Here is a 25869-nt window from a genome sequence, read left to right as displayed (position 1 = left end):
GTACTGAATAACATGGGTGTTTCTCAACTTGTTCTGAGAGGCATAATAGGCAACAAGATCTTCCTTCCCGATTTCTATTTGATGTCACTAAGAACCCCACAGTGAAAAACATTCCCTTTATCCACTGTTACCAATCCATAGTTCCACAGAGAGCGACATACGGTTGTGGTTAAGCAGCTTGTGGTACGTAAGTAGATGAAGTAAACTAAGAAGAGGGGTAGTACAATGTTAAAAAATGTAACTAAAAGGAAGATACATTGTTTTATGTTATGGTATCTGCCTTTGTGTAATGCACATTCATCCAGTGGTATAATCTTGCTGCCTTTGGCAGTGTAGAGAATTTCCATGGTTCAAAGGTTACTAATGCACACTGGATTCTGAATCCGCTTGTGATGTTGTTTCCCGGGTATTGGATTCTGGTCATATTCTGGGTTAGGTGGCTATTTCTTATTTATTGGGACGCAATGAGGTTTATGAATTTCACAAGAAAGAGTGAAAGCATTAGAAAGACAGAGACTCATTCCAGTGTCTCTTCTTAAAACCAGTGATTAACAAGAGTGTCATGTTGCATGTATATGTGTTTGAGGGGAGGTGGCCAAATATTAAAAAAACTAGAAATAACTTCAACTTCATCCAAATTAGAACTGAAGGAGTCCTGCAGCAAGTGAGCTGCATGTGTAATGTATTCATTGGGCAACACTGAACGCACACAGATTTCTGACAACTAGAATTATATGCTACCACACTGAGCAAAGCGGAAAGCCGAATTGTTTAACCACGCCGCCCCTCCATTAGTCACTCTTCAACCCGGCCAGGAGCGCTTGTGCCAGCTAGCATATATTACACACTAAGGCCTGATTACAAGTTGTTTAGAGTGGAGTTTTCATGTGGTATTCCACTTTGCACTGCCCAGTGTGACTGGCCAGTGTTCCTGCCAGTGTGACTGGGAACAGAAGTTCTAATTTTATTGGCTGGAAATTCCAGCTAGTAAAATCACTTGGGAAAGGGCTGCATTGCAGCCCAGTGCCATTCCATGGCCCCTGCCCAAACCTCAGCTAAGGCAACTGCTCAGCAAATACTCTTCCACCAGATGACATCTTCTCCTTCAATACCTCCCCCACATGCTTCTTCATCCCTCAACTCCACACAGGAGGACTCAGAGACATTTTCCATCTGTTGAAGAGCAGCTGATAAATATCTGCATTAAACCCCTGGCATTGAGAATTCCATGTAGAATACCAGCAGGAAAATCTGGGTCTGAACAGTTATTCCCCATTTTGCAAGCCTAACTCATAATTCCAGGAAGACACTCCGCCAGTATCAAGACATACAAGAGAACCCACAACTACCATTTCAAAGAGAAAAAAACCCACTCCGGGCGCATGCTTAGAAGGTTATGGTAGAATTGTGTTTTGAGAACTAGAACCTAGGCTAATGAGACCATTAACAACAGAAAATATGAGGTGGGGGTGATATTTTTATAATGGTAATAGGAGAGCTAGTCAAGGGTATAGAAAGGTTAGTGATGGAGAGTTTATATAGCATACCATCTGCCGTACTACAACCTGAAGTTACCTGAAGTAATAGACATAGGTGTTGTGATGGTTAAGTCTATGAAATTGAGAAAAATGTGCAAATAATTAATTTTCTTGCAGATATGTTCCACTTGTCTGTAGGATGTGGGAATTATGAGAGAGTGCTGTCAGCTGAAGTTATGAGAGAAAGTAGAAAACTAGGTTGGGGTTGCTTTAGTAACAATGTGTTTTGTTATTCTTTTTCTGCACAGTGGGAGGAAATTGGTGAGGTGGATGAAAATTATGCTCCGATACACACCTATCAAGTGTGCAAAGTGATGGACCTCAACCAGAACAATTGGCTTTTAACCAGTTGGATCTCAAACGAAGGTGCTGCCAGGATCTTCATCGAGCTCAAATTCACTCTCCGGGACTGTAACAGCCTTCCTGGGGGGCTCGGGACCTGCAAGGAAACATTTAACATGTACTATTTTGAATCTGATGATGAGGATGGGAGGAATATTAGAGAAAACCAGTACATCAAGATTGATACTATTGCAGCAGATGAGAGTTTCACTGAGCTCGATTTAGGGGACCGTGTCATGAAGCTCAACACAGAAGTAAGAGATGTGGGACCTCTGACCAAGAAAGGATTTTACCTAGCTTTTCAAGATGTCGGGGCTTGCATTGCACTTGTGTCTGTGCGGGTGTACTATAAAAAGTGCCCCTCCGTGGTACGGAACCTGGCAATTTTTCCAGACACAATTACAGGGTCTGACTCTTCCCAACTTCTGGAAGTATCCGGATTATGCGTGAACAACTCAGTAACGGATGAGCCTCCCAGAATGCACTGCAGCGCTGAGGGAGAGTGGCTAGTTCCAATTGGAAAATGCTTGTGCCAGCCGGGGTATGAAGAGAAAAACGGAACTTGTCAAGGTAAGAATCAAAGTTAGGGCAATCAACCCATCTAGAAAATTTGCTATTTGTGCAAATGCTGCATTTACTTTAATATCTTAACATCTACAGGACCAGGCACATTTTGTTATAAACCTGTTGCTGTTTCACTTTTAAAAAATGTTGGAATAATTTTACTAGTATTTATAGTGCCTGATTGCATTGATTATGATGAAAACTCATATCTCTCGGTATTGAGAAGCCTTGTTGTTTTCTAGTGTCTTCACAACTGATTTAGAAGGTGGGCAGTAATAGAAAATCCTTCGATTTGAAGGAGAATCTGCTGGTGCTATTTTCTCCTCGGGCTGAATAGAGTGATTGAGGAAATTTCATCAGTGAGTTCTCCTCCAGATTTGGCACTCAGTGTTGAAACGGAAGGATTTTTCATTACCGCCCAAGTTTAGGTGAGGCTGCTAGCAATGAAATGCGACTGATGATCACAAACGACCGCCAACTCCCTCACAGATTTATATTATTGCTGCCAATAGGCCACACTGTTCTTGCATCGCATTTACGCCAGTATGCTCAGTCACTGCAAACATTCAAACACTTAAAACACACGTGCTTCCGTGTTTGTCACGGTAGCTGAGAAGGCTAAGCTTTGTACATTATCTATCCATCTATCTATCTATCTATCTACCTATCTATCTACGTACCCACCCACCCACCCACCAATATCTCTCTCTCTCTCTCTCTCTCTCTCTCTCTCTCTCTCTCTCTCTCTCTCTCTCTCTCTATCTCTCTCTCTCTCTCTATCTATCTATCTATCTATCTATCTATCTATCTATCTATCTATCTATCTATCTATCTATCTATCTATCTATCTATCTATCTAATTTGTTGTTGTATACTACAACAATTAGACATGTTTACTTTCGTTCCACAACTGTGATCTCATTTAGCTAAAAGTGGGTCATTCTAGCATGTTTTGTGTAAGGTTCGACAGTGCTGCAGCTCCCTTTGAAAGTGCATGTTCGATAGGGTGCTGATGTAGCTTGGTCGGTGGATTTCTGCATGCGGTTCTAAGACGTGCTTCAAACATGGAGTGGCAAACATCACTTAGTAAGCACGAGGTGTTGTGGATAGTTTGAGAATAGGTGCATGCCTACCATTTTAAGAGTGATCACTATCCTAAAGTTGAGACCTGCACAGAGTACATAGGACGAGTAAAGGTGGGGCCCACCACAGGAGTGTGGTGTATGGGGAACACCAAGAAGTGACATAGACACAAACCCTGGAGGCACTGTTATGTAACCAGGTTATATATCCTGCGGGGTTCACACAGAACAGACTGCGGCACAATGCCATGGAACAGTTAAACAAACTTAGTATGTACACCATTTGGAGTTCACATAGAAGAGATAGGGGCATAGCTCTTGGAGACACTGATCAAATACTCCATGTGATTCCTTTCTAGACGCAGGGTCACTACAATAGGATGGTTAGGCACCCAGGGTAAGCAAGATTACACTAAATGGGATAGGGTTTTTTGTTGTAAATTTAACCCTCAGGTACCAAGTGGAAGGGCAACTAAAGTTGGCAACTTTAATAGAAACTACACTACATTTTAAAAGTGCAAAGTTCACAAACTCCTCCCAGAGGTCAAATTTTGAGGAGGGTTTCATGCCTTAAAAACCTCAGAGTACGTTAAAGGAATGTGTCCTGGTAGTGGATTACCTAAATTCACTGGGTGGGGCTAATTTGCATAGGGGATACCATTTAGCACCATATTACATATAATATGAGGTTGGTATTTTGCCCAATTTCTTTTTTGCAGCAGTAAGTGCTGTTTAGCAGCAAATAATAATAAAGTGTGGGTTTTGTTTATATGTTCAACATATGAACACAGGGCCAAATTCACAATTTTTGTTTGTGAACCGAGTATAAATCAGAGGCCCAAAAAATCAACAGAGTGAACATTCCTTAATTCTGAATCTCAGAATGAGGAACACCAAACATCTGCATATGGTAGTGCGTGTCAGTACTGCAGACAATCCGATAGTAAGGCATTTTGCTCACAACAATAAAATTGAGCCGGAGGTGTTGGAAAATGGGTGCTAAGGCTCAAACATTTGATGGATTCATGCCTGCGCTGAAAACGCATGTAAAATTATTCTTGTAATATGTAGATGGCGTAAGTGCTTTTCCAGGTTGGGAAAGGGATGGAAACCCTCGCTTATTGCACAGTGGTGGAGACAGCCTTGGAGGGAAACTATTTCCCATATGGATATAAAGAAAAAATTGAGTAATGCAAATCTCGGCCAGGAAAAATTTAGTAGATTATCTGGTTTGGGAAAATTCCCAGGAGATTTCAGAGTTTATTTACTAAGATGACGCTAAATCTTTTTTCACCTCTTTCCAGTGTAAAACCTGTTTTATGATAGAAAATCACTTGAAAGTAATGCAAAGCAGTGCGTAGCCATGCAACCACCCAAGGTTTCTGACGCTAACCCCCATTTACTTAAAAAAGTAGACAAGGTTTAGCATCAGAAAATAGCGCCCATTTCAGATAGGTGCTATGAAGGAGAAATGCTTTTATGTCTTCTTTCTTTGCTGACTTGTATGTGCGTTGCACTGTACAGCACACACACAAGTGGGAAAAAGTTTAAAGTTAGTCTAGTCTACTATTTATTACTAGAAGGGTGCCCTTCCAGGACAAAACCTATGCTAGACTCAGGGAAACACCCTTGCACTATGGTACCAAGGTGTGTCCAATGTGCATGGACGCACTTTTCTGCACCAGCTTTAGGGAGAGGGGTGAAGAGTGCCTTATTTCTATACATATCACAGAGTGCAGCACAGCATTTGCGGCTGCCGCACTGCGCTGCATGACAAACTAGTAAATCTTGCCCTTATTGTCAGAATATTAAGTACTAAATATTGTGATACCAAAATATTGTAGAATAATATGTTTTAGCAAAATATCGACAATGTAAATATATATAATTTTAGCATTATTGTGATTTAACTCGACATATATGTACCTGCATGACATGTGACTTCAAGGTACGACGATATGGAGTTAAGAATAGTAAATTTATACTTACCTTTGTTCGTTGGCATTTTTGCTACTATATTTTTGCAGCACAATATTCTTATAGTCCATCGTCTAACATACAACTCCACTGGAGTAAGTCTGGTGGAATTATAATGTGTGTGGAATCTCTATCTTGCTTAGGTTTCCAGAAATATTTGAGGAGATCCTACTGAAAGAAATGTTTTATGCCAAGGGGCCTGGGCTAATTTATGTACCATGCTCTCCTCATGGCAGTATATCTTTGTTTATTCAGTGGCGGGCTTAGAGGACAAACAGCTGGAAAAGTTGTTTGTGGTTAAGGGGAAAGTAAGTGTTAGGACGGAAAGGCCCTCTGCATGGCAGTGGACATGCACCCCTTGCCTGAGTGTCCAAACTATACTGATGTCTGGATCCCTGATGCTGATTTTTGTTGTCAAAGACAAAACCGGATATGCATGTGCACCATGACATAGCCCTGTCTGACGGAGGTGCGGCCAAATTGCTACCCTCATAGTGGTCAAAGGCTACTGCCTTCACCAGGAGTTAAGTACCACAAGCACGGTAGTGGCAGCATATCGTGTAGGGATCAGTAGTAGTGAACAGGTCCTTTTTTAACCTGTTTCACTGAAGTGGGGCCTACTGATTCACTCACTTTTTCAAGTTCCACTGCTTTTTGCTTAACTCACTCTTGGCTACATCACTTTGGTGTGAAGTACTGTGCAGGGCAGAAGTGGTGTATCTGTGCTGGGTGTATGTGTATCTGGGTATGGTGCCATACAGGCACAATGCTGTACTGAGTAGTGTGTGTATGGTGTATGCATGTGCTGAAGGTGCATGTGCCCGAGAGTGGTATAGAACCTGAAGGATGTAGTGATGTGCAGCACATTCAGGATAAGTGGCTGTGCTGTGTGTATGTGTCTCTGTGAGTGCTATAGTACACAAAGGATACAGTGCTGGCTAGTGAGTACATGTGAAATGCACTTGCTGGATGTATGTGTGCCTCTGAACGATATAGCACAAGTGGCATATGGTACTGTGCAGTGCATGTATGCTGTATGCATGCACTAGGGGCCTGTGTGCCTGTGGATGGTTGAACACACAGAGAGTCCTGGGTTCCATTTTGAGAGACCCCGGTATGCATGGTGAAACATGGAGTGGAGGTAGAGAGATCCCCCAGACAGATTTGTAATCTGGATGGGGCACACAGTGGGGTGGGCTGTGCACTTTAAAGGGTGCTCTTTGATTCAGTAAGAGGACACAAGATAGGGGCCTTGGCACATCTGAGGAAGCAGATGGGGTTATTACGAGAATCATAAAGAGTTGGGCTGGGAGCCCTGGGATATCCTTTTAATGTACATATCACTACTTTGGCTGACATCCAGGTGTGAACTCGTCACTCCCATGGACTGTGTTGTGGGTCTATTAGCCTTGGAGAAATCCCTGCTGTGACAGACTGCTTCTCAAGAGGCAGTAGAGGACTAAAAGACTCAGGGCTAGATGTAGGTAATCCCAGATTGCCGATTCTTAAATACCGAATCATACCGATTCGGTATTTGAGAACAGGCAAAAGGGCTGTAGGTAATTTTACCGAAAAAATTACCGAATCGGTAAGTTTCGGTAATTACCAAATCGGTATTTACCGATTCGGTAATTGACATTCATTCCTATGGGCCTCCAGGCCCATAGGAATGAATGTCAATTACTGAATTGGTAAATACCGATTCGGTAATTGGGGGAAACATTTAAGGGGTGGCAGGGTGTCACTTTTACACTCTGTTGCACCCATTAATTGTGTATGGGTGCACATGTTGCAGACATGCATGCCGTAAGGGCATGTATGTCTGCAATATGGCACTGAAGCAATTTGCATGAAATTGCTTTTTGGGTTTTTTTCTTTATTTACCACCAACTTGTAGTTGGTGGTAAATAACGAATCCCAAAAAGGGGAAAGCACTCATTTGAGTGCTCCCTACATTGCTAATTCGGTAATTTACTTATTCAGTATTTTAAGGAATCGGTAATTTACCGGTTCCTTAAAATACCGAATCAGTAAATTACCGAATTAGCAATTTGGGCACCTACATCTAGCCTAATTCCGGTCGGTAACGGCCGAAATTCAGTAATTTCAGCCGTTACAGGCCGGAATTACACTTCCTACATCTGGCCCTCAGACACTAAATCACATTTGGTGTCTGGAAACTATAAGAAGAGGAGCTTGGGACACCAAAATTGCCATCTGCCAAGCAGCTAAATGGGCTGGTGAGGAGGGGAAGCTCTGCAAGACTCCTACCCGTGGCCAGGACTGGGGGCCAAGGTCTGCTAGTCTCGCTGCTGTGTGAGAGGCATCACACAGGGAAGGTTATATGGCAGAAGAACAAAATTCCTAACCCCTGCATGCCTAGATAACGCGGTCTGAATAATGACTGCGTCTTAACCATGCATTGCTTTATAACGCAAGCCTTTACCATGAATTTTCGTGGTAAAGTCATGCATGGTAAAGGGGTATGCATGGCTAAGGTTGCCACACCCCTCCCCACTGCCCTAAGGTACAAACTCCCCCACCTCCTCCCACCATGAGGTGCAAATACCCCTACCCATTCCCAAAGCCCACGCTGTGCCCTCCCCCTGCAGCAATGCCTAAAACCCTGTCCCTTAACCCTGTCCCTTAACCTGACTCTGGCCAGCCCTGACCCACCCCTAAGAACTGCCCTGCCCACCCTCCCCTAAGCCCTAAAAACTACCCTGACTACCCATTCCACTCCCCCTGCCCTGAGGCCTAGTAACCTAACCCCTAATTTAAAAATAGAAACTACCACAAAACACTCCCCAAGCTCCCTTAAAACTACTCTGACCCCCCCCTGAAAACTTGCCCCACCCCTCAGCGCTGAATACTAGCCCCACCCCCAGCCCTGAAAACTAGCCCCAATCACCCCAGCCCCGAAAAGGGACTCCAACCCCTAGCTCAGAAAACTACCCCCGACCCCATCTCACAAAAGTACCCTGCCACACCCCTAGCCCCACTTAAAGCAACCCAGCCCACAAAACAAACCCTGACCCCCATCCCCCAAAGTACCCCAATACACACCCTAGCCCCACTTACAACAACCCTGACCCACCCCAGCCCACAAGACAAGCCTGACCCCCATCTCACAAAAGTACCCTGACCCACCCCTAGCCTCACTTAAAACAGCCCAGCCCACAAAACAAACCCCAACCCCCAGCCCCCAAAGTACCCCAATCCACACCCTAGCCCCACTTAAAACAACCCTGACCCACCCCAGCCCACAAAACAAGCCCGTCCGCCCCACCCCACAAACGTACCCCGCCACACCCTCCAGCCCCACTTACCTCACAGCTGATCTCTCCCTGCTTCCGTCCATCCACAAGCCAAACCGCACATTACGGTAACCACGCACATGCGTGGTTAAGGCATATGCATGGTTAAGACATGCGTGGCAGGGCTTGTGTAGTCGGAACACTCATGATTCAGACCTCAGTGTTCCGACTGTTCCCCCCCAGGGAACCTAAGACCTCCTGCCATGGAGCCTGGGGCACCAGCATCTGCAAGTTTTCCAAGAGGAGTGTGCCCTTTGAGGAAGGGGACTGCTGTGAAGGGACTGATGTCTAGTGGGGACCCCTGTTGAGTGGACTGCCTGTGTGAGGAAAGGGCACCGATTGGGTCATTGACATCCTGCAGGACTGAGATGACGACCCCCGTATGCCAGGAGAGGGCCACCGTGAAGATAGCAGTGGTAAAGACTGCCACACGGTAAGGGCTGAAGCATTGTGCGGTCCAGGTGCAGCAACCTTGTATGCAAGAAGTAGTCACCAAGGGGTAAGACTGTCATGCAGTAAGGGCCAAAGCCTTCCACAGTGTTGCGGAACGGGATGGACAGAGTGATGAAGCATGCCACCAAGGGGTAACTCTGGTGGGTGAGGATTTTACATAAAAACATTTTCTTGTCCAGTGGAGGGTTAGTTTTTCCTAGGCAGTGCTGGGTTCTTGTTAAGTTAGTTTAGAATCTTTTTTGGAGGACAAACCCAGTGTATCCTCTCTGTCCCCCCTTTTTGATACTTGGACAGAGAACCACCAGAGAAACACTAGATCACCGACCTCTGGGAGGACTGCTTAATTGTGTGTGTATGTTGTATTATTCCTTTGTGGGTCGCAGTAGAAATAAAATACTTCTCTTTTGTTATAAAAGTTAGTATTTGGCTGGCAAATTATTTATTGCTGCTGCTGTGCTAATTTTGAGTTGTGAGCCCATGTTCACTAATCTGTATCCACACCTTCCTCTCGAGAGTCTTGGACTGCTCAGACCACGCAACCCTGAGAGTGCAGAAGGGGTACTTGGCCTAGTTACTCAGGAGCCATAGTAAGTGAGGCCCCGGGACATAAGGAGTAAAAGGCCTCAACCCCCACGGTTGCGCCCAGTAACCCCTGTGTGCCCCGTGGCCTTTTGAAAGCGGTTCTGACAATAAGATTTTTGAAAACTATAAAGTTTGAAAATGTATTATTTTGTATTGTTCAGATCCCTATTTCTATTGGGTGAATCAGCTTCAGGTTTTGTTTTTAGCATTTAAAGGCTTACCCAGGCAGAGATTTCCAATGATCCATACCAACCTCGGGTCTACCTGTTCCTCCACAGACAGCGGCTTCTTTGTATGCGCTGTATTCCCTTCAGAGACTTCTAAATAAATTACATATGGCGTTTATCAACTGATGGAACGTGCTGTAATTTGCAGTGTAATTGTTAGTGCATTGTCGCGCTCTAATTTGCACTTCAATTTTAAATTCCTTAAAAGGCAGCACGCTAGAAGACATAAATGGAGATAACGCAGAGACTGAAAGGTCATTTTCGGCAATCTGCACTGGCTGGTGCTATTTCGAACTCTCACTTTAATTGAAAGTTAATCATGCGAACATCCTTATAATTTAAAAATATTGTTTTCACAACCACTGTGGGGCAACGTGCCATTTTCCACTTGAGCATCTGTCAATGAAGTTTCTGGGAAGTAAGTTTTAACCCGAATGCACCGTCCAAGTCGTCCTGATTCTGTAGGGAGGGATTTGATGAGGAAGCTAACTGAAAGTTTTAAATGCACAGCAATGTTTCTGGATCGCATTCCTCTTTTTCTGGAGCATTTCAAGAGTAACTTTCAGGAAATATCTACTGCTCCTTTTACATAATTTTTCTTTTCTAATCACTTGAATGGAGAATTTCAATGTATGCGCTAACATTTTCCTTTTCACCTCCTCAGCCATTCTTAGTGTCTCTGGGGGAGCATCTGATGAAATGGCCACAGTGGAAAGCTTATTTCCTCAATTACATATCCACAATTGGGGATGATTCTGAGTAAGAATTTTCAGCAAGAAGGAAACAAATTGTATTACACGTTAGGGCCAGAGGAACTAAACATGTATGATCACATGGAGAAAAAAACAATGCCTGCGGATTACGCTGATGTGCTTGCACATGCACTAGAAGATTTAGACAGCTATTTCACACCATCAGTATGTATTTCTGTGGACAGATCGAATATTTTTCAAAGGCATCAGATGGCTCAGAAATCTATAGATTACTTTGTTGCAGATTTAAAATGATTGTCGATTCCATGCAAAGTTAAAACCTTGCATGATAAGTTGATAAGTGATCAGATTGTCATGCATGCTAAAGATTCCAATGTAAAGGAACGGCTGTCGGATAATAGAGAAACAACTTTGAAGGAAGCATTGCTATTGCAAAAAAAAGCAGAACTTTCTAAACGATTTGCCAAAGCAGCTCTAAAGACCACAAGCAAAAACGCAAGAAATATATTGAAAAATCCTGCTGGAAATAGAGAGCATAAAGTATTGAAACATGAGGAAAACCCATCAATCACTGTCATGTTATAGATGTGGGAGCAAAGACAATCTAACATACATTAAGTGTTGTCCACCCCATGAAATAACATTGTTCCACATGTGGTATAAAGGGACACTTTGCCAGAATGTGTCGTAGGAAAGGAGCATCTGCCTCAATGAAGTTTGTGGTAAACTCTGATTTGTCAGGCGGGGAGGATGTTGAAACATTATGTGTTTTTTTGTATGGATTATGATTAAGGCTCCCTGTGTTCCATTTCTACTGATTTTTACAGACAAATACAGGCAGAAAACCATTTATTTTCTTGTCTGTATTTATTTTTAAATGTGGACAAAAATGTAAATTGGGTTGCTTTTTTAGTGATTCTAAATACCCTCTGCCATGACTTCCAGGCCAATAGCTGTGTGGATTGCCGTGGTGCGAGGGGGGCAGGGTTTGGCTTGGCGCTGCGGTACTCATGACGGCTCCCGGCCGTCATAAATCACGGAGGGCGTGTGCTGATGATGGCCGGGAGCCGTCAGAACTCCGCCCACTGTTTAATTCTCCCGCACAGGTGGAGAATTGACAGCGCGTGAGTGGAGCGGCAACGTTCTGCCGGCTCCCGCCCGTCATGAGCACACGCCTACCGTGACTCATGACGGCCGTGAGCCGTCATGAGCCCCGAAAAGGTTAGAACAGAAAGACATTTTAGTAAACAGACTTAAACAGCAGTAGATATGCACAAGGTTAATACTGAAATTTGCATATATTTTCATATAAGTGCATTGATTTATCTTCTGCAGGCGTTCATATCACTGAAACCTGGCAGGCATTGGCATTCAAGCATGAGTGCATATTTATCGGTTAAATAAATGTGGAAATATACCAGTTTCACCTTCATTTTTTTCACAAAACCGAAGATAAATATGGATAAATATAGATAAATGTCAAAAAAATAAATATTGAAATGCAGACAGAAATGTAAAAAAAAATAATAACCATAGAACCAGGAGACCTGCTTATGAGGTACTCGGCCTTTATAATGATGGAAAGAAAAAGAACATTCTTGTTCTCTTTCACTAAGAGGGATTCCTATTGAGAATATGGCTGTTTCAGGCTCACCTTTCACAATCATAATTCGCACAGTATGGGAAGAAAAGCTTCTGGTCAGTGTTTTGGTACCGACCGATGCAACCTGTAACCTTCACAGGGAAACTCATACCCATGGTGGGGTATTCTAAACTAAGGACCTGATTAACAAAAGGCCTCCACACTCGTGGGGGACCACACTCAGAGCTAGTCACTCTGGTACCCCAAGATTCCTGATGAAAAAATGATTCTCTATTGGTCCGTGCTCACTGTGGAGCACTATCCCCTTGCTGGCAATATCTCTCACCCAATCTGTGAGAGGGAGTACTGCAAAAATCCATAACTCTATTCTCCCTAGCATCCAAACATATCTAACATATGAATCCTTCAAGAAACATTTATGGGTCTCTAAGTTCAGCATCATTGCCAGAATTGACTCATTGGGCTATTAAATCCCCCCTCTACCTGACTAGAATGCTTCACCCCTATGTTGTTCATTTTTAGGTCTCGCCTAGGCAGCGCTTGCACTGCCTCTTCGCAACATGCTGTATTCAGGATATGGGTACGAAGCTCCACCCACTTTCTGCCCATCTTTTTAATTGGCACCCTCACTGTCCTTCATAAATGGTGGCTTAGTAGTCCCTCCTGAGTACCACCTTTTCTCTTCTTGCAGCCTCCCATGAGGACACATCCTGTTACATGTGTTGTTCATCTGGGGGTTTTAATTACAGACTGAAGCACTATTTTCTTAAATGGTTTTCTCCTGCCTGTAAGAGCAGGCAGGAGAACACCATTTACAAAAATAGTGTTAGAGGCTGTAATGCTTTTTAAAAAAGGTATTAATTTAGCCCCTTAAGAGCTGCCGACGGCAACGCTACCTCCCCAGTGCTGCGTACGACCGTTGGCCGACGGGCCAGCGCTCGTTATTCGAACGTTCAGCACTGGGTTCTGAACGTTCGACGCAGCTAAGGTGTTAACAAGCGTGGCATGCCTCGGTTCCAATAATGACGGACGCGCTTTTATTTCATAATTTGCTGTGCCAAACGCTTCATGCCTTTTTTTGTGTATGTCCTTTGCTTACAATGGAGGCACCCGCGCTTTAGCTTTAAACATCTTAAGCCAAAGCGTGGTTGCTGGGATTGCTTCAAAAGTAAAGAAATTGATTTTTTTTTCCTATTTCTTTACTTTTGAAGCAATCGCGGCACCTGTGCTTAGATGTTTAAAGCTAAAGCACGGGTGCCGCCATTGTAACTAAAGTAAACAAATGGGAAAAAAACACGTGCCTGCCATTCTTTTTCTGTTTGTTTACTTTTGTTACAATTGCAGCACCTGCGCTTTAGTTTTAAACATCTTAAGCTAAATCATGGGTGCCGCAATTGCTTTGAAAGTAAAGAAATAGAAAAAATGGCTTTCTATTTCTTTACTTTTGAAGCAATTGCAGCATTCGCGCTTTAGCTCAAAATGTTTAAAGCTAAAACATGAGTGTTGCAATTGCTTTTACTGCTTTTTCTTTTTTATAGCTCTCGCAATGCTGAAAGGTTGAGCTATTGGCGTTGCATTATTATTAGCAATGCCAATAGTTCAAGCTTCAGTAATGCAGGACCTATTGCATTGCAAATGCTTGTTCAATTTATAGCCTGTCTATATTTTGTATGTTTAATTTGGCCAATGTTTGATGTAGTGTGCATCATTGATTTGTGTTTCTCCAAAATTGTTTTTTGTTTGCTTATCGTTGTAAAACTGTCACTAAACACACTGCAAGGCATTCTGACAGTCTTGATGTACTGTCCTTGCTACATAAACTGAAAATAAGTAATATAAAATGAATCAACACTGAGGCTTTTGACATTCTATATTGCATCTGCAGCAACCCTGTTGTTTTGCCCTTCAATGCAATATCGCAGTATTGGGGAGGCTTGCTTCAATTGTGACTTGGCTCACTTATGGAGTGGTTGAAGGCTGTAAGCTGTCTTGTGCTTAGTGATAAAACACTTGTTTTCAACACTGACATTTTCCATACTATCATAACGATTATATGCTTTGTCCGCCAATAATAAAAGTCCTATGGTTTGATAGTGTTCAACCAACAGAACTTCAGAATCCACAAACACAATTTTCCTATCTGTAACCATTGTCTCCTGGTAGTTACCCTGCACCCAATTCGCTTATGGCACTCATGAGATACTTCTTTCCTTATTTGGTCATCAGACGTTACGAATACTTGGTCCCTTTAACATTCGAGCACTGTATAGTTAAAGTTCTTTAAAACATTTACCTTAATGATTTTCTCTTCGAACATATCCAAACGAATATGCACCATACATTACTGACTAATAAACCCCAAGTTTAATTCAACATTGAAATAATGTATTGGTTCCTGGATTTGTCTGTGGAGATGGTTTTTACCCCTATAGGGGATAATATGCTAACAGTTAAATTCAGAAGGCTTGAATAGGAAAAGAAAGGCAGCTCCAGTGGGCTTCTATCACAGTTCCTAGAAATGAACATCACTTATGTGTGGGAGAGAGGCATTTAGTATCGGTTTGACTCTTCCAGACAAGAACTTGTAATGACAAAAATCAGGTTATTAAATGCTGCTCTCAAAGTGAAGACCAAAACTGAAGACCTACACTCTTTCAAGCAAATACCAGTGCACTAGCTTTCAGGTACAAACTGTTTTTAGAGGATAAAGCAAATGTTAATAGGCATCATCCCAATAGGCTGTTGAGAGGAGTCCGATTGGTACGGTGCTTAGCATGCGCTTTTGATGACACCAAAGCTGTTCTGTGACTCTATGGAAAAGTGAGTTTAGGGGGCTTTTTTGGAAAACCTTATGGTGCATGCTTGGGTGACATAATTTCTTAGACATGTCATTCAGTAGTAAGTTATGTTATACAGTGATTGGAAAATATGGGTGTTGCAAATGTCCAGATACTTGGTATTGAATATGACAGTGCTCTAAAAGGCATTTAGGTGATCTTGTACTGTATCAGTAATAAGAAAATAATATTCATTTTTGGCTCTCTCTCTGGCACCACTACAATTGATTGTGAATGCCAAATGGAAAACAAATTGGCAAACACTTTAGGGACTAGTTTACTACTACTGAATTGACCAGGCACTGGAAACCATGATAACAACATTGACTTGAAACGACTGGCACTCGTTCTGGAGCAGAGATACCAGGTGGTAACAGCTCACTATTTCCTGTACAACTAAACAAAACAAGAACCACTTCAAATTACCACTCCACTTCAGTATTTCTGTAAAGCCCTTCACCAGCCTGCAGCCAACAAAACATAGACCCAGATTGGGAAAACTGTCTTGGAATGCAGCACAGCTTGCACTGCAATGCGGGACAGGGAGAGGACAGGAGAGAGCCATATTCATGGCAATGTAGCACTCTTCTCCCCTTTCCCTAGAGCCGGCGCTGATTTCAACTGCGGTGCGCTAGGCACACTCCTTAGCTCCATAGTGCTAGGGGGCATGCCCAAGTCTAGCATAGGTTTTATACAGGAAGGGTACCCTTGCTGTACAAAATACTATGCCTAGACACACTTCATCGCTCTTCCCAGTTTGTGTGTTGCTTCGCAGTGCAGCATGCATGCAAGTCAGAAAATAAAGGAGAAATGTAAACATTTCTCCTTCGAACGCCTGCTTTACAGCAGTTAATTTTTTACGCTAAACCCTGTCTACTAATATTAGTAGATAGGGTTTAGCATCAAAAAGCATGGGTGGTTGCATGGTAACGCCCATGTAACGCCCCCTCAATGCAAAGTAATACAAAGCAGAGTTAAGCAGTGTTTTGGGCTGCTTTGAGTTACTTTTCCATACAAATCAACGCTATACCAATTAGAGTTTGTTAATCCCCAAATAGGTTTAGTGTCGGGTTAGCATTACAAAAGTAATGTTACCCCGATGATTAACCTTTGCGAATCTGGGCCATAGTGTCTTGTTAATTCTTAACTGAGGCCCGTTATGTATGTCAGTCTGCAAATAACTACCTTTCTAAGGGACTTCAGCAAATGATTATGTGAATAACACTTACCCAAGAAATTTTAAAAATCATCTTCACAGATAAAAATGTCAATTTACCACAGCTGATGGCCCACCTGCATTTTGCAAAAGTGCCACCATTTAAATTTAGATATGAAATTGTTCCAATGGATCTTGTGGATTCAAGAATCAATCTCAAGGTTCCCTGAACCTTCCATGAGACCTACTGCACCAGCGAGTCAGTTTGTAGAAACTAGCATTCTACTATTGACCTTACAGGAGCCTGGACTCAGCAGCTGAGCACGTGTTTACCTATTCAGCTTTTAAATCGTTGAAATAGAAAGGTAGGACCCTGGGACTCTACATGTCCAAACTGTGAAATATTTTTAACGTAAGCCTAATGGCAGAATCAAACTGCATGTGCTTCATGAAAAGAATGTAAACAACAGCTGAATTCCACAGAAATGGTTATCATGATTGTACAAAGTTGGATTGAGATAATCCCTTTACCATTTGGACATTTTTGACTATGTTTCCGTCCCTACAATATATTCTTTCACAACCATAGCACTCTGAAGTGCCAGAAAATCTACATTCAATCTTAATGAAACTAATTAATAAAACAGAAATAAACTGAGCCCTTGTGAACCTAACTATGATGTCTAAAAGAAATTATAAAATCTTCATTCCCTCTTGATATGGACTCCCTATCTGAGAGATCCTCTTCAGCAAACCAAGAACAAACTTAAGACCAAGAGGCAGTTGTTTGTTCTCGCTCATAAACATGACCTGAAAACTAGACCATAGTGTACTCCTCTGATCACTAACAATGCAAACACCCAGTACAACCCCATTTAACCCCTTCACTGCGGCGGCTATTCCGCCGCAGTGCTAAGGGGGAGCCGGGGCCGCGCGGCGGTCCCGTGCTCGTGACGGAACCGCTCCGTCACGGCACGCGGGTGAGCTGTGCTTGTGACGGAACGGTTCCGTCACGGCCCCGCCCGCTCAATAGAACGCGTCGCGCAGGCGTGGAATTCGCGCCGCGTAGGCGCGGCGAGTGGGCCGTGACGGAACGGTTCCGTCACGAGCATGGGAGGGGTTAAACTCCTTTTCCCTACAGTATTCCACCTTATTTGGCAGTACTACAAAAGTGTTGTTTTTCTAAATTTGCAACTCAGTGTAATGCTTCTGTTGACAGTGTGCCATTCTCCGAAATGCATATTGCCAATCACTGGCGTCAGAAATGCTCTACTTCAATACCCATAGAACACCCTCATATGACACTTGTTACTTGTTTAATTCCAGATCCTTTTCAGTTCATTGTGTCCATTTTAAAAACATTATATCACAACCTTGACAACAAAATATGGAACTAACTGATTTCATGGAGAATATGCTGCCATTCCCGTTTCTAATCAAAGATCATTTGTTGTTGGAAACGGCAGAGTCCGTCACACTGCCCAATGCACTTGAACTGAAGAATTTAATAATAGAGCGCTTTGTTCCACCATGGCTCAAACTTCTGTTGCATGAACCAAACTGGCTTTTGCGAAGGTTCAAGCTCTCGTATTCCAATAGTGCCTTGGTACTATACATCTCATTAGTACAGTACTAATTTACCTGTGGACATAAACAAAAGAATTCAAGAAACCTCAATTAAGGACATAATGGATATCGGAAGAATGAAATTGTGTGTAAAGGATGGAAAAAGAAGCCGTTGTGCCCTAGTTATCAGCTGGCCAGCACTAGGATGAATGATATTGATCTCTCGACTAAGCAGTGCTTTCTTCCCTTTACCATTCCAACACTCTGAGAGGAAGGCCCTTTTATTTGTCTTCTTGCCCAAAGAGCTTTCTCAAAATTATTGATTAACTTAAGAAATATCATTTGTTTCAATGGGTAATATCTGTCTTTGCCTAAGTGGTCTTCCAGAGAGCAGTCCAATGAGCTAGCGATCCATTAACCGTCTGCTTCCTCTAAGGCTATTTTATTACTAAGGTCCTTCTGTGGGCCAGGAGATGGCAGTGATGAAAAACCATGCACTATCTCTGGTACATACTGGATATACAAGTACCAGGGCAGTGCCACGGTGCTCGCTCACAGAGAAGAGATGTTATTCACCCTCAGGCAATTTTTATTTCTCTGTGACTGGAATCTCATGCTGCCAAACCTCAATGTGTGGTCAATGTTATCAAAAATGTTATAGAGGCCATCTACATTGTTGAGCTTAAATCGGAGGCAGAAAAGTTTCTCATTTGGTTAGGTTCCTTTCAATGACACATGAGATGATCCAGTATTCTTAATGTCCAATGCATGATTGTGTGTAAGAGCATTTGTCAGTGAGATGGAATAGGTCAGAGGCATAGCTACCATTAGTGCAGCAGGTGCAGCTGCACCAGGGCCCCAAGGAGTAAGGGGTCTATTGAACCCTGATAATTGCTGAATTTTACTAATCCAACAGCTTTAAAAGTGGTAAACTTCCTTGTTTGCACCAGGGCCTAAACTTTCTTTTTGCACCAGGGCCTAAGGCATCCATACTATACTACAGGAAGAGCTCAATGTTCGGGCCAGTCTTCGCACGCAGGTAGTTTGGATCTATTCTCCAGCTTGTAATCAGACATGGTTAAGGCCCCGATGAGACATTGGCTATACAATCGCCAAGTACAGGCTCTATTGGCCATGCAGTGGTTTGCTAGTTTCTTCAAGCATTCTGGACCTTTGGGCCAATAGTCCTAGTAGATGGTGCAAAGGATTATGAACTTCATCCTAGCATCAAGCAAGAGGCAATTAAGCTATTTCAAGGGTTGATTAATATGGTTGTGCCGAGCGCCGGACTGGCCGTAGCAGGCCCTGGGTGTTTCCCCGGTGGGCCACCAGGACAACAAGTTCTGGCACGTTCTGGCTTCCGGCGTTTGGAACATTGGCAATCCATTGACAAGTTTCTTCGGTAAATCACGGTGTAAACTTTGTTGTAATAGACTAACAGTTTTGGATTCAAGAGTGTGCTTAAGGTGCTTGCTTTTAAATTAATTCATTCATTAAAATGATGGCAGAGGTCGTCATTTGAATGTATATTGTTGTTATGTGTTTATTTGTGTCTACGCCGCCAGTGAGATATATTCCTGCTTATCGGCCAACGTAAATTCAGTCAACAATTAATTGTACAACTTTTCTACAAAATATCTGCTAGATTCATTAAAGCCAACTGCGGTTAACAGTGTAGCCAGCAAACTATCATATTATAGGAGGGTGGCATACCGCTGAACCCAAACCTCCTGGAGTGCCATTTTAAAGCAGACAAATGCCAGTTTATGGTTGCACTGCGTTCTCTTGACAGCTCCCTTTGTACTCCAAGACTTTGGCATTTTAATTGCTGTTTTCAGGGAGAGAACAACCACCGCGTTAACATAATCACAGAGTTGGGTTGACTAAGCGCATCCATGGGAAAGGACAGCAGGCCATTCAAGAATGTTGGAGTCCGTTTTGAGCTCCCTGGAAAAAGTTGTGAAATAGCAGCACGTATCGAAAAGTCACCACTCCAAAGAAACGAGAATGGTAATTAATCATGTTAAAACGGGCACTTCTTTGGTAGAATGAAGCTTTTATAAATTTAGCTTCGGGAATTATATTTCCATGCCTGTTGCAGATTTTTTACATTTTACCATTTGTATGTACAGGTTGGTTGCTCAAATGTAATTGCATTTTGGAAATGCCTTGAAACTTTCTTGCTCCTTTTGTTGTGCAGTAGTAGTAAATTTTTACATTGTCGTGGTATTGACTTAATATTTTACATTAGATGCATGTATGCATTTTTTATTTTATCTTATATAGGTTCATGCATTTTTATGTTTCAAAATATAGAACCACTGTTAGACTTTTTACTCGTGACAAAGCCTTTCATGTACATTTGAGCATTCTTGGTGGTGTGTACGGGTCTGTATTTCACGGGGGACCACGTATCCAGTCGCAACTGGTACCGCCATCGTCTCTTATTCATTAATTTAACAACATCCATCTATTCTAGTGTGTCCTCAATGTAAGATGTGCTAGAAAGACTAGCTCCATAATCACATGAAGTGACCTAAATAGAAACTGAATAAACATCATAATCAAATCAGCACTTCGTTAAGCATGGTGCTGGTGATTAACTCGTTTTTTTTTCAAATGAAGATAGCGAACAGGGTTAGAGAGGAGGCAAGACCAAAAAGAGGACCCCTAAAAAGAGGAATAGGGAGTACTGGAACAAAAATAGAGCTATCTGTGAAAGCAAACTACCCTAATCAAAGGAGAGAGTGTAGTATAAAAACCTTGTGTAAACCTCGGTCCTAAGGAGTTAGAATACATTTCAGAATTCATTGTAGTGAAGACAGTTACACGAGAAACATTCTAAAGTAAAATAGGTGTTTTTTTTAAAAAAAAAAAAGTACATTAATAACCTCATAGTAGGACCAAGTCTTCTAATAATCATCCTAAAATGTGTCCAGAGCCATGTTTCAAAACTGTTCTGATTGAACATAACATTGTTGTGGAGTTAGTTGATTTCTGCACTAAACATGCAAAAAACTTCTTTTTTTGTAAGAATATGTGTTCATAGCACAGAACACTACCAATGTTGGGTAACTGTTGCTTTGCTTGAAAAAGCCAGCAAGTTATGAAAGGATTGTGCAACGTTAGAGACAGAGGCCTCTGTCGTTAAGTGCCACCACATTTGAACACAACAAATAACTAAAAAACAGCCATATAACTGTGACAAAGAAAGCACCTATATGGCAAAATATTGTTTGGCCAGGGACTCCAAATACAATTTCATTTTAGCCAAAGTTACAGTAGAGTCATTCTTACGTAGTTTACAGGTTTCGTTCTCAGTTGAAGTGGGAGTACACTTTTATGTTCTTTTTGCCAATTTGTGTTCCTAGCCTTTGGTTCAACAGCCTTCCTATGTGCTCATCTAATAGGAAAAATAGCAGCATCCATGGGAAGTGCTGACGTCGGGTAGGAGGATTAGGCACATTATGCTCTCAATGCCCACGGATCCACACAAGGAGGTACAATTCGCCCACTCAAGTGTGTGAGGGTTCAAGCTGCATGTGGGTTTCTGCCCCCGGCCCTCACTTGGCTAAGTTAGGAAGTGGAAGGTGCAGCCAACAGCTCTGATGAATTTTTCATGATCAGTCACCACTTCACAGACTTACCCTCGAGGAAGGCTCCATGTTTTTCAATAAGAACTTCAGGTCTTTAACAGGGGTGTGTATGACAGTGTCTACATAGAGATCTAGGGGTCTGGTCATGATGAGATATTAAGGTAGGCAGGCAGAACATGGACCTCAGTGTTGTAGGCACAGAAAGGGACACTCACGTAGGCCCATCTGCAGGAAAGTTAGAACATGATGTTCTTAATTCCAGTCAGTGCCTTTATGTGGGAAAGTCCTAGAATCTTGTGGGGGATAAAGGAAATATTTAGCTAATCTAATTTAGGAATCATATTTCCCTTTGAGTTGTTGAAATGCGGATCAAGGAGGCTCACCAACTACTCCAGAAGGTAGTAGATGAGCCTCCATGTGCACTGGTATGCATGCCAGTTGAAGGAAAGACAAAACGCAAAAGCTGCAGGAAAGCCTCCGCTGGGTCAAGTGGTCATGATGTGGATAACAGAAGACAGGTTGCCATGAGTGGTATATGATCAAGGATGGATTATTGTCCTGAGAAGAGGCATATATCAGTGTTAAAGGTTCATCAGAGCTTATATGTTTCAGAGCTTTCAGCAAAGGTGACTGTCCTGAGAGGCCATCTTGAGAAGTAGATGCCAGTAAACGGATATTTTAGTGGTAGGGAAATAACTTTCCATCCGGTCCTTGAGTTGGCAGCCCAGTATGTTGGGATCTGCACCCTCTCTGAACCACAAAGTAAAATCTTGGAGTTTGGTTTGACTCCACACTATCCTTTTCGACGAACTTTCCGCCATCACAGGTACCTGTTTCGGGATTTTTAAAATGCTTAAGAAAATCCTAGGGCTCATCCTGGACTGTGGTAAAAAGACGGCGGTCCAGGCCCTGGTGACATCCAGCTTAGACTGCTGTAATGTTCTCTATCTGGGTGCGTCGAAAAGGAGCATAAATATACTCCAACGAGAGCAAAAAGTGTCAGCTCGGATGCTGTTAAATATCCCCAGATTTGTGCCCACTGGCTGGGCCCTGTAAATTCTCCACTGGCTCCCTATTGAAGAGAGGATCTCCTTCAAAGCCCTGTGCTATGCCCACAGAATACTACAGGGCAAAGGTCCGAAATATCTCCATCTATACATTCGAATAATCCCACACGCTGCCTGAGATCGTCTGGAACTGGACCGGTTAGCATTCCTAAACACAACAGAAAATGCTTTGGTGGCATCTCTTTCGGGCACCAGGCTGCCAAGCAGTGGAACTCACTGTCTCTGCACCTCAGACTGGAAACATCTGAATCAGCTTTTAGGAAACATCTTAAAAGTTGGCTCTTTTGTAAAAATCTCACCCCTTAGTAATACTTTACCCAGTCTTCTTTTAATGAGTTCAGCCTTGTAGGAATCCAGCGCAGGGACACTCCATAATGGAGTAACCAAGCGCTATAGAAGCTGCTAATAATTTTTAAAAAGGTACTTTCATTTCAAACCATAGGATGTTATAAAGGGGGCTAGTGGTGGAGTGGCGATAACATGTTATCCCGAATTTAGTATAGACACCAAGTATGGACAATACGATGAAATACTGAGTCACATACCACCTATATGAAAAGAGATTATGCGTAAAATGAGATGGTACCTAAGACAAAATTAATGTAATAATGTGTTGTGGGGATACTTCTTTAATGCATTTGAAACACTATAAAACCTTGTATCTTTGGAACACATACTGAACACATAGCTAAGGATGTTGAATGTGAGAAACAGAATGTTTGCAGAAAGGCATCTCAAGATATGAAGAAAATCAACGATTTGCATGTATTTGCATATATTTATTAAAAAGGCTGGTACTCGTGGCCTTGTGCTGATGAGATGGAAGAAAATAAAAGACTGGTTAGATTCAGTTAGTTAAGCATCCCTTTCATCTAATATAGATTCTGGGGCTGAATTCTGGACTGCCTTTCGTGAGTACCTGGTGCAGCAGGTTCAGGTAAGAGCAGTGATGCGGGGGGAGTTGACAGCCGACGCAATAGGGAAAATATGTATATATTTTTTTAACCACTCAACTTGCGCTCACCACATCGTTGACTCAGCGCAACGGCTAGCACAAGGTAAGTGGCTTTATTTATTTTATTTTCCCGATTCCGTTGTCTGTTGACTACCCATCACCCCATCACTATTACCTGAACCTGCTGCGCCTGGTGAGTACTAACAGTGACACAAATCTTACGCCCTACTGAGGGTACAAGCAATGTTTATTAGGGGATGGGTGGAAATTGTGACTACATATTTTTTTCCTAACAGCGCCTACCCCAGATCTTTGCAGTTTGTTGCATAATATATTCTAGATGCATGTAAGAAATGTAAGAAGCCTCTACAGTGTGTGGTCCGTGCTAGCCCTTCAACAGTTCATGCATGTTCTCACAAAATATTATTTTACCAGTTGATGAGCAAAACTAGTTGCTCCAGGTACTAGGAACCCTGTTTTCACAAGGAGGCTCTATCTAACACGCAATAAACTGATAACACACAGGTGCAACCAGGTTAAGATTAGGGAGATCAAGTTGTCACTGCGTTGCATCTGCAGGAAAGGAGCCCCCAACCAGAGTTAGAAGAAATGTCCGGCTATGCTGACTATGAGGTCTGTTTATTTCCCCCAGTTTTACAAGACCTGCTGCATTCAGCACTCTCAAATTCCCCTATTCCACACACAAGAAGCTAATCCAGTACTTGGCTAAGACCAATATTAGACTGGCCTGTTATATTTGATTTTGTTCAGCGGGCTGCGACGGGACCAAAAACAGTCCATACAACGGTCCTTTCCAGCAGGCCCATTCAGCAGTGCCAGATTTGCCAGAAAGGCCAGCCCAACACCGGCTGAGATATAGCGCAGTATCTCTTTGCCTTGGGGTCAGGGTCTGCAGTGCACATAAGAAAGGGTCTATTCTCTGGGATATTCCACCTTTCTCCTCCGCTGCACTCTGCCAGGTAGTGCCACAATCCCTCATAACAGGTGGCATTATCCACATCTAGTGTTTTTTTTTTTTTAAAAAAACAAGTCCTTGTAATGGGATGGAAAGAAGGCACCGAAAAATCCTGGGCTGGATGACTTATTTAAAAGTAGACCAACAAACTTGCACGCTCTATTCCTATGGCCCACGTAATCCTGCTCCGAAGCTTTACTTTCACCCTCCCCAGCCTCTGAGAATGTGTCACTTAAAAGCTTTCCCCCCCACTCTGCTCCACCAGACCGACCTAAATTATTTATTTATTTTTCAGACTTTTCAGAATGGCTCGTACATTTATTTTGCTCTCAGAGTTCAAGCATGATTTAATACGTCAACACTCGTTTGCTTAACTGGCCTTGATTGTCTGACATACTTTTTTGCCTGCAAACGGGGGCACTCATGCTTTCAGTCGCGCTGCCACCCAGACAAATGAAGTGTCACAACAGTTCGAAGTTTAGCCCGTATTGTGACAGCGGCGGCTTCCCCTGACAAAGCCGGCGACAGGGAAGTTAGACGGCGGTAATACCAACAGAGACATATCTGAGGGCTGCGCAGTGTGGGCCCACACACGCTCCCGCGGGGGCGCAGAGTAGCTTATGCTTCAAAGGCTCCGTTGGCCGTTCATGTGGAAGAGGCTCCGGCCATGGCAGTGGGTTCTGTCTGCGCAGGAGCTACGCAGACGCACGCTGCCCGCGCGCCGGCCAATCACTCCACGTTAGCTCCAGTGTTGCGAGGGGGAAAACTCAGGAGAGATTAGGACGGACTACGCATGCGTGTAAAGCATGCCCTTATGTGACTCGAGAAACGTAGTCATCAAATGCAAGTTGTGTTTAAAGAGCAGGGCCAGTGCTAGAAATGGAAACAATTTACTAGGGGAGTCAAGAAATTGGTGGTCTAGCTGTGTCAGCGTAAAGGGAGTAGGGTCAAGAGGGATGGAACCTTAAATAGCAGAGTCTGACAGTTAATTTAGATATTTCAAAAAAAATGTGCCTCAAAGAAATTGACAAGAAGAAGAAATGAGACACTGAGTATGTTCTGGCTTACCTTATTGGTCACATTTGAAAATATCTTACTTGGTGAGGGGACCTACTCGGGGCTTTAAGTGGGATGAAAAAACTGGGGGGGGCAGGGGGGTCTCTAAAAGGGGCGGTGCCAATGTAATTAAGGGCGTGGCTTATAACACATAAGGTAGAAATCTGTTCTTAGCATAGCGTGCCACCCACCTTGGATTTTGCTCTTTTCTGTCATTTCATCCAGATATATGATAGAACAAGTAACATCATACCTACAATAA

General features: G+C 42.9%; 1 protein-coding gene across 5 annotated transcripts in view; it reads left to right on the top strand.

Moving 5' to 3' along the window:
• EPHA5 (EPH receptor A5) overlaps positions 1–25869 on the top strand; it is a 726990-nt gene that overhangs the window by 142432 nt on the left and 558689 nt on the right. For all 5 annotated transcript variants that reach the window (XM_086961930.1, XM_086961929.1, XM_086961927.1 and 2 more), the window contains exon 3: positions 1787–2450. In XM_086961930.1, coding sequence (XP_086818056.1) covers positions 1787–2450 — 664 coding nt within the window. The remainder of the gene's footprint in view (positions 1–1786; positions 2451–25869) is intronic.

The sequence above is a fragment of the Lissotriton vulgaris genome, chromosome 3_1 (genome assembly GCF_964263255.1).
Source record: "Lissotriton vulgaris chromosome 3_1, aLisVul1.2, whole genome shotgun sequence".
Taxonomy (NCBI): domain Eukaryota; kingdom Metazoa; phylum Chordata; class Amphibia; order Caudata; family Salamandridae; genus Lissotriton; species Lissotriton vulgaris.
The sequence above is the reverse complement of the archived record's forward strand: the minus strand, read 5'-3'. Positions and strand labels throughout refer to the sequence as shown.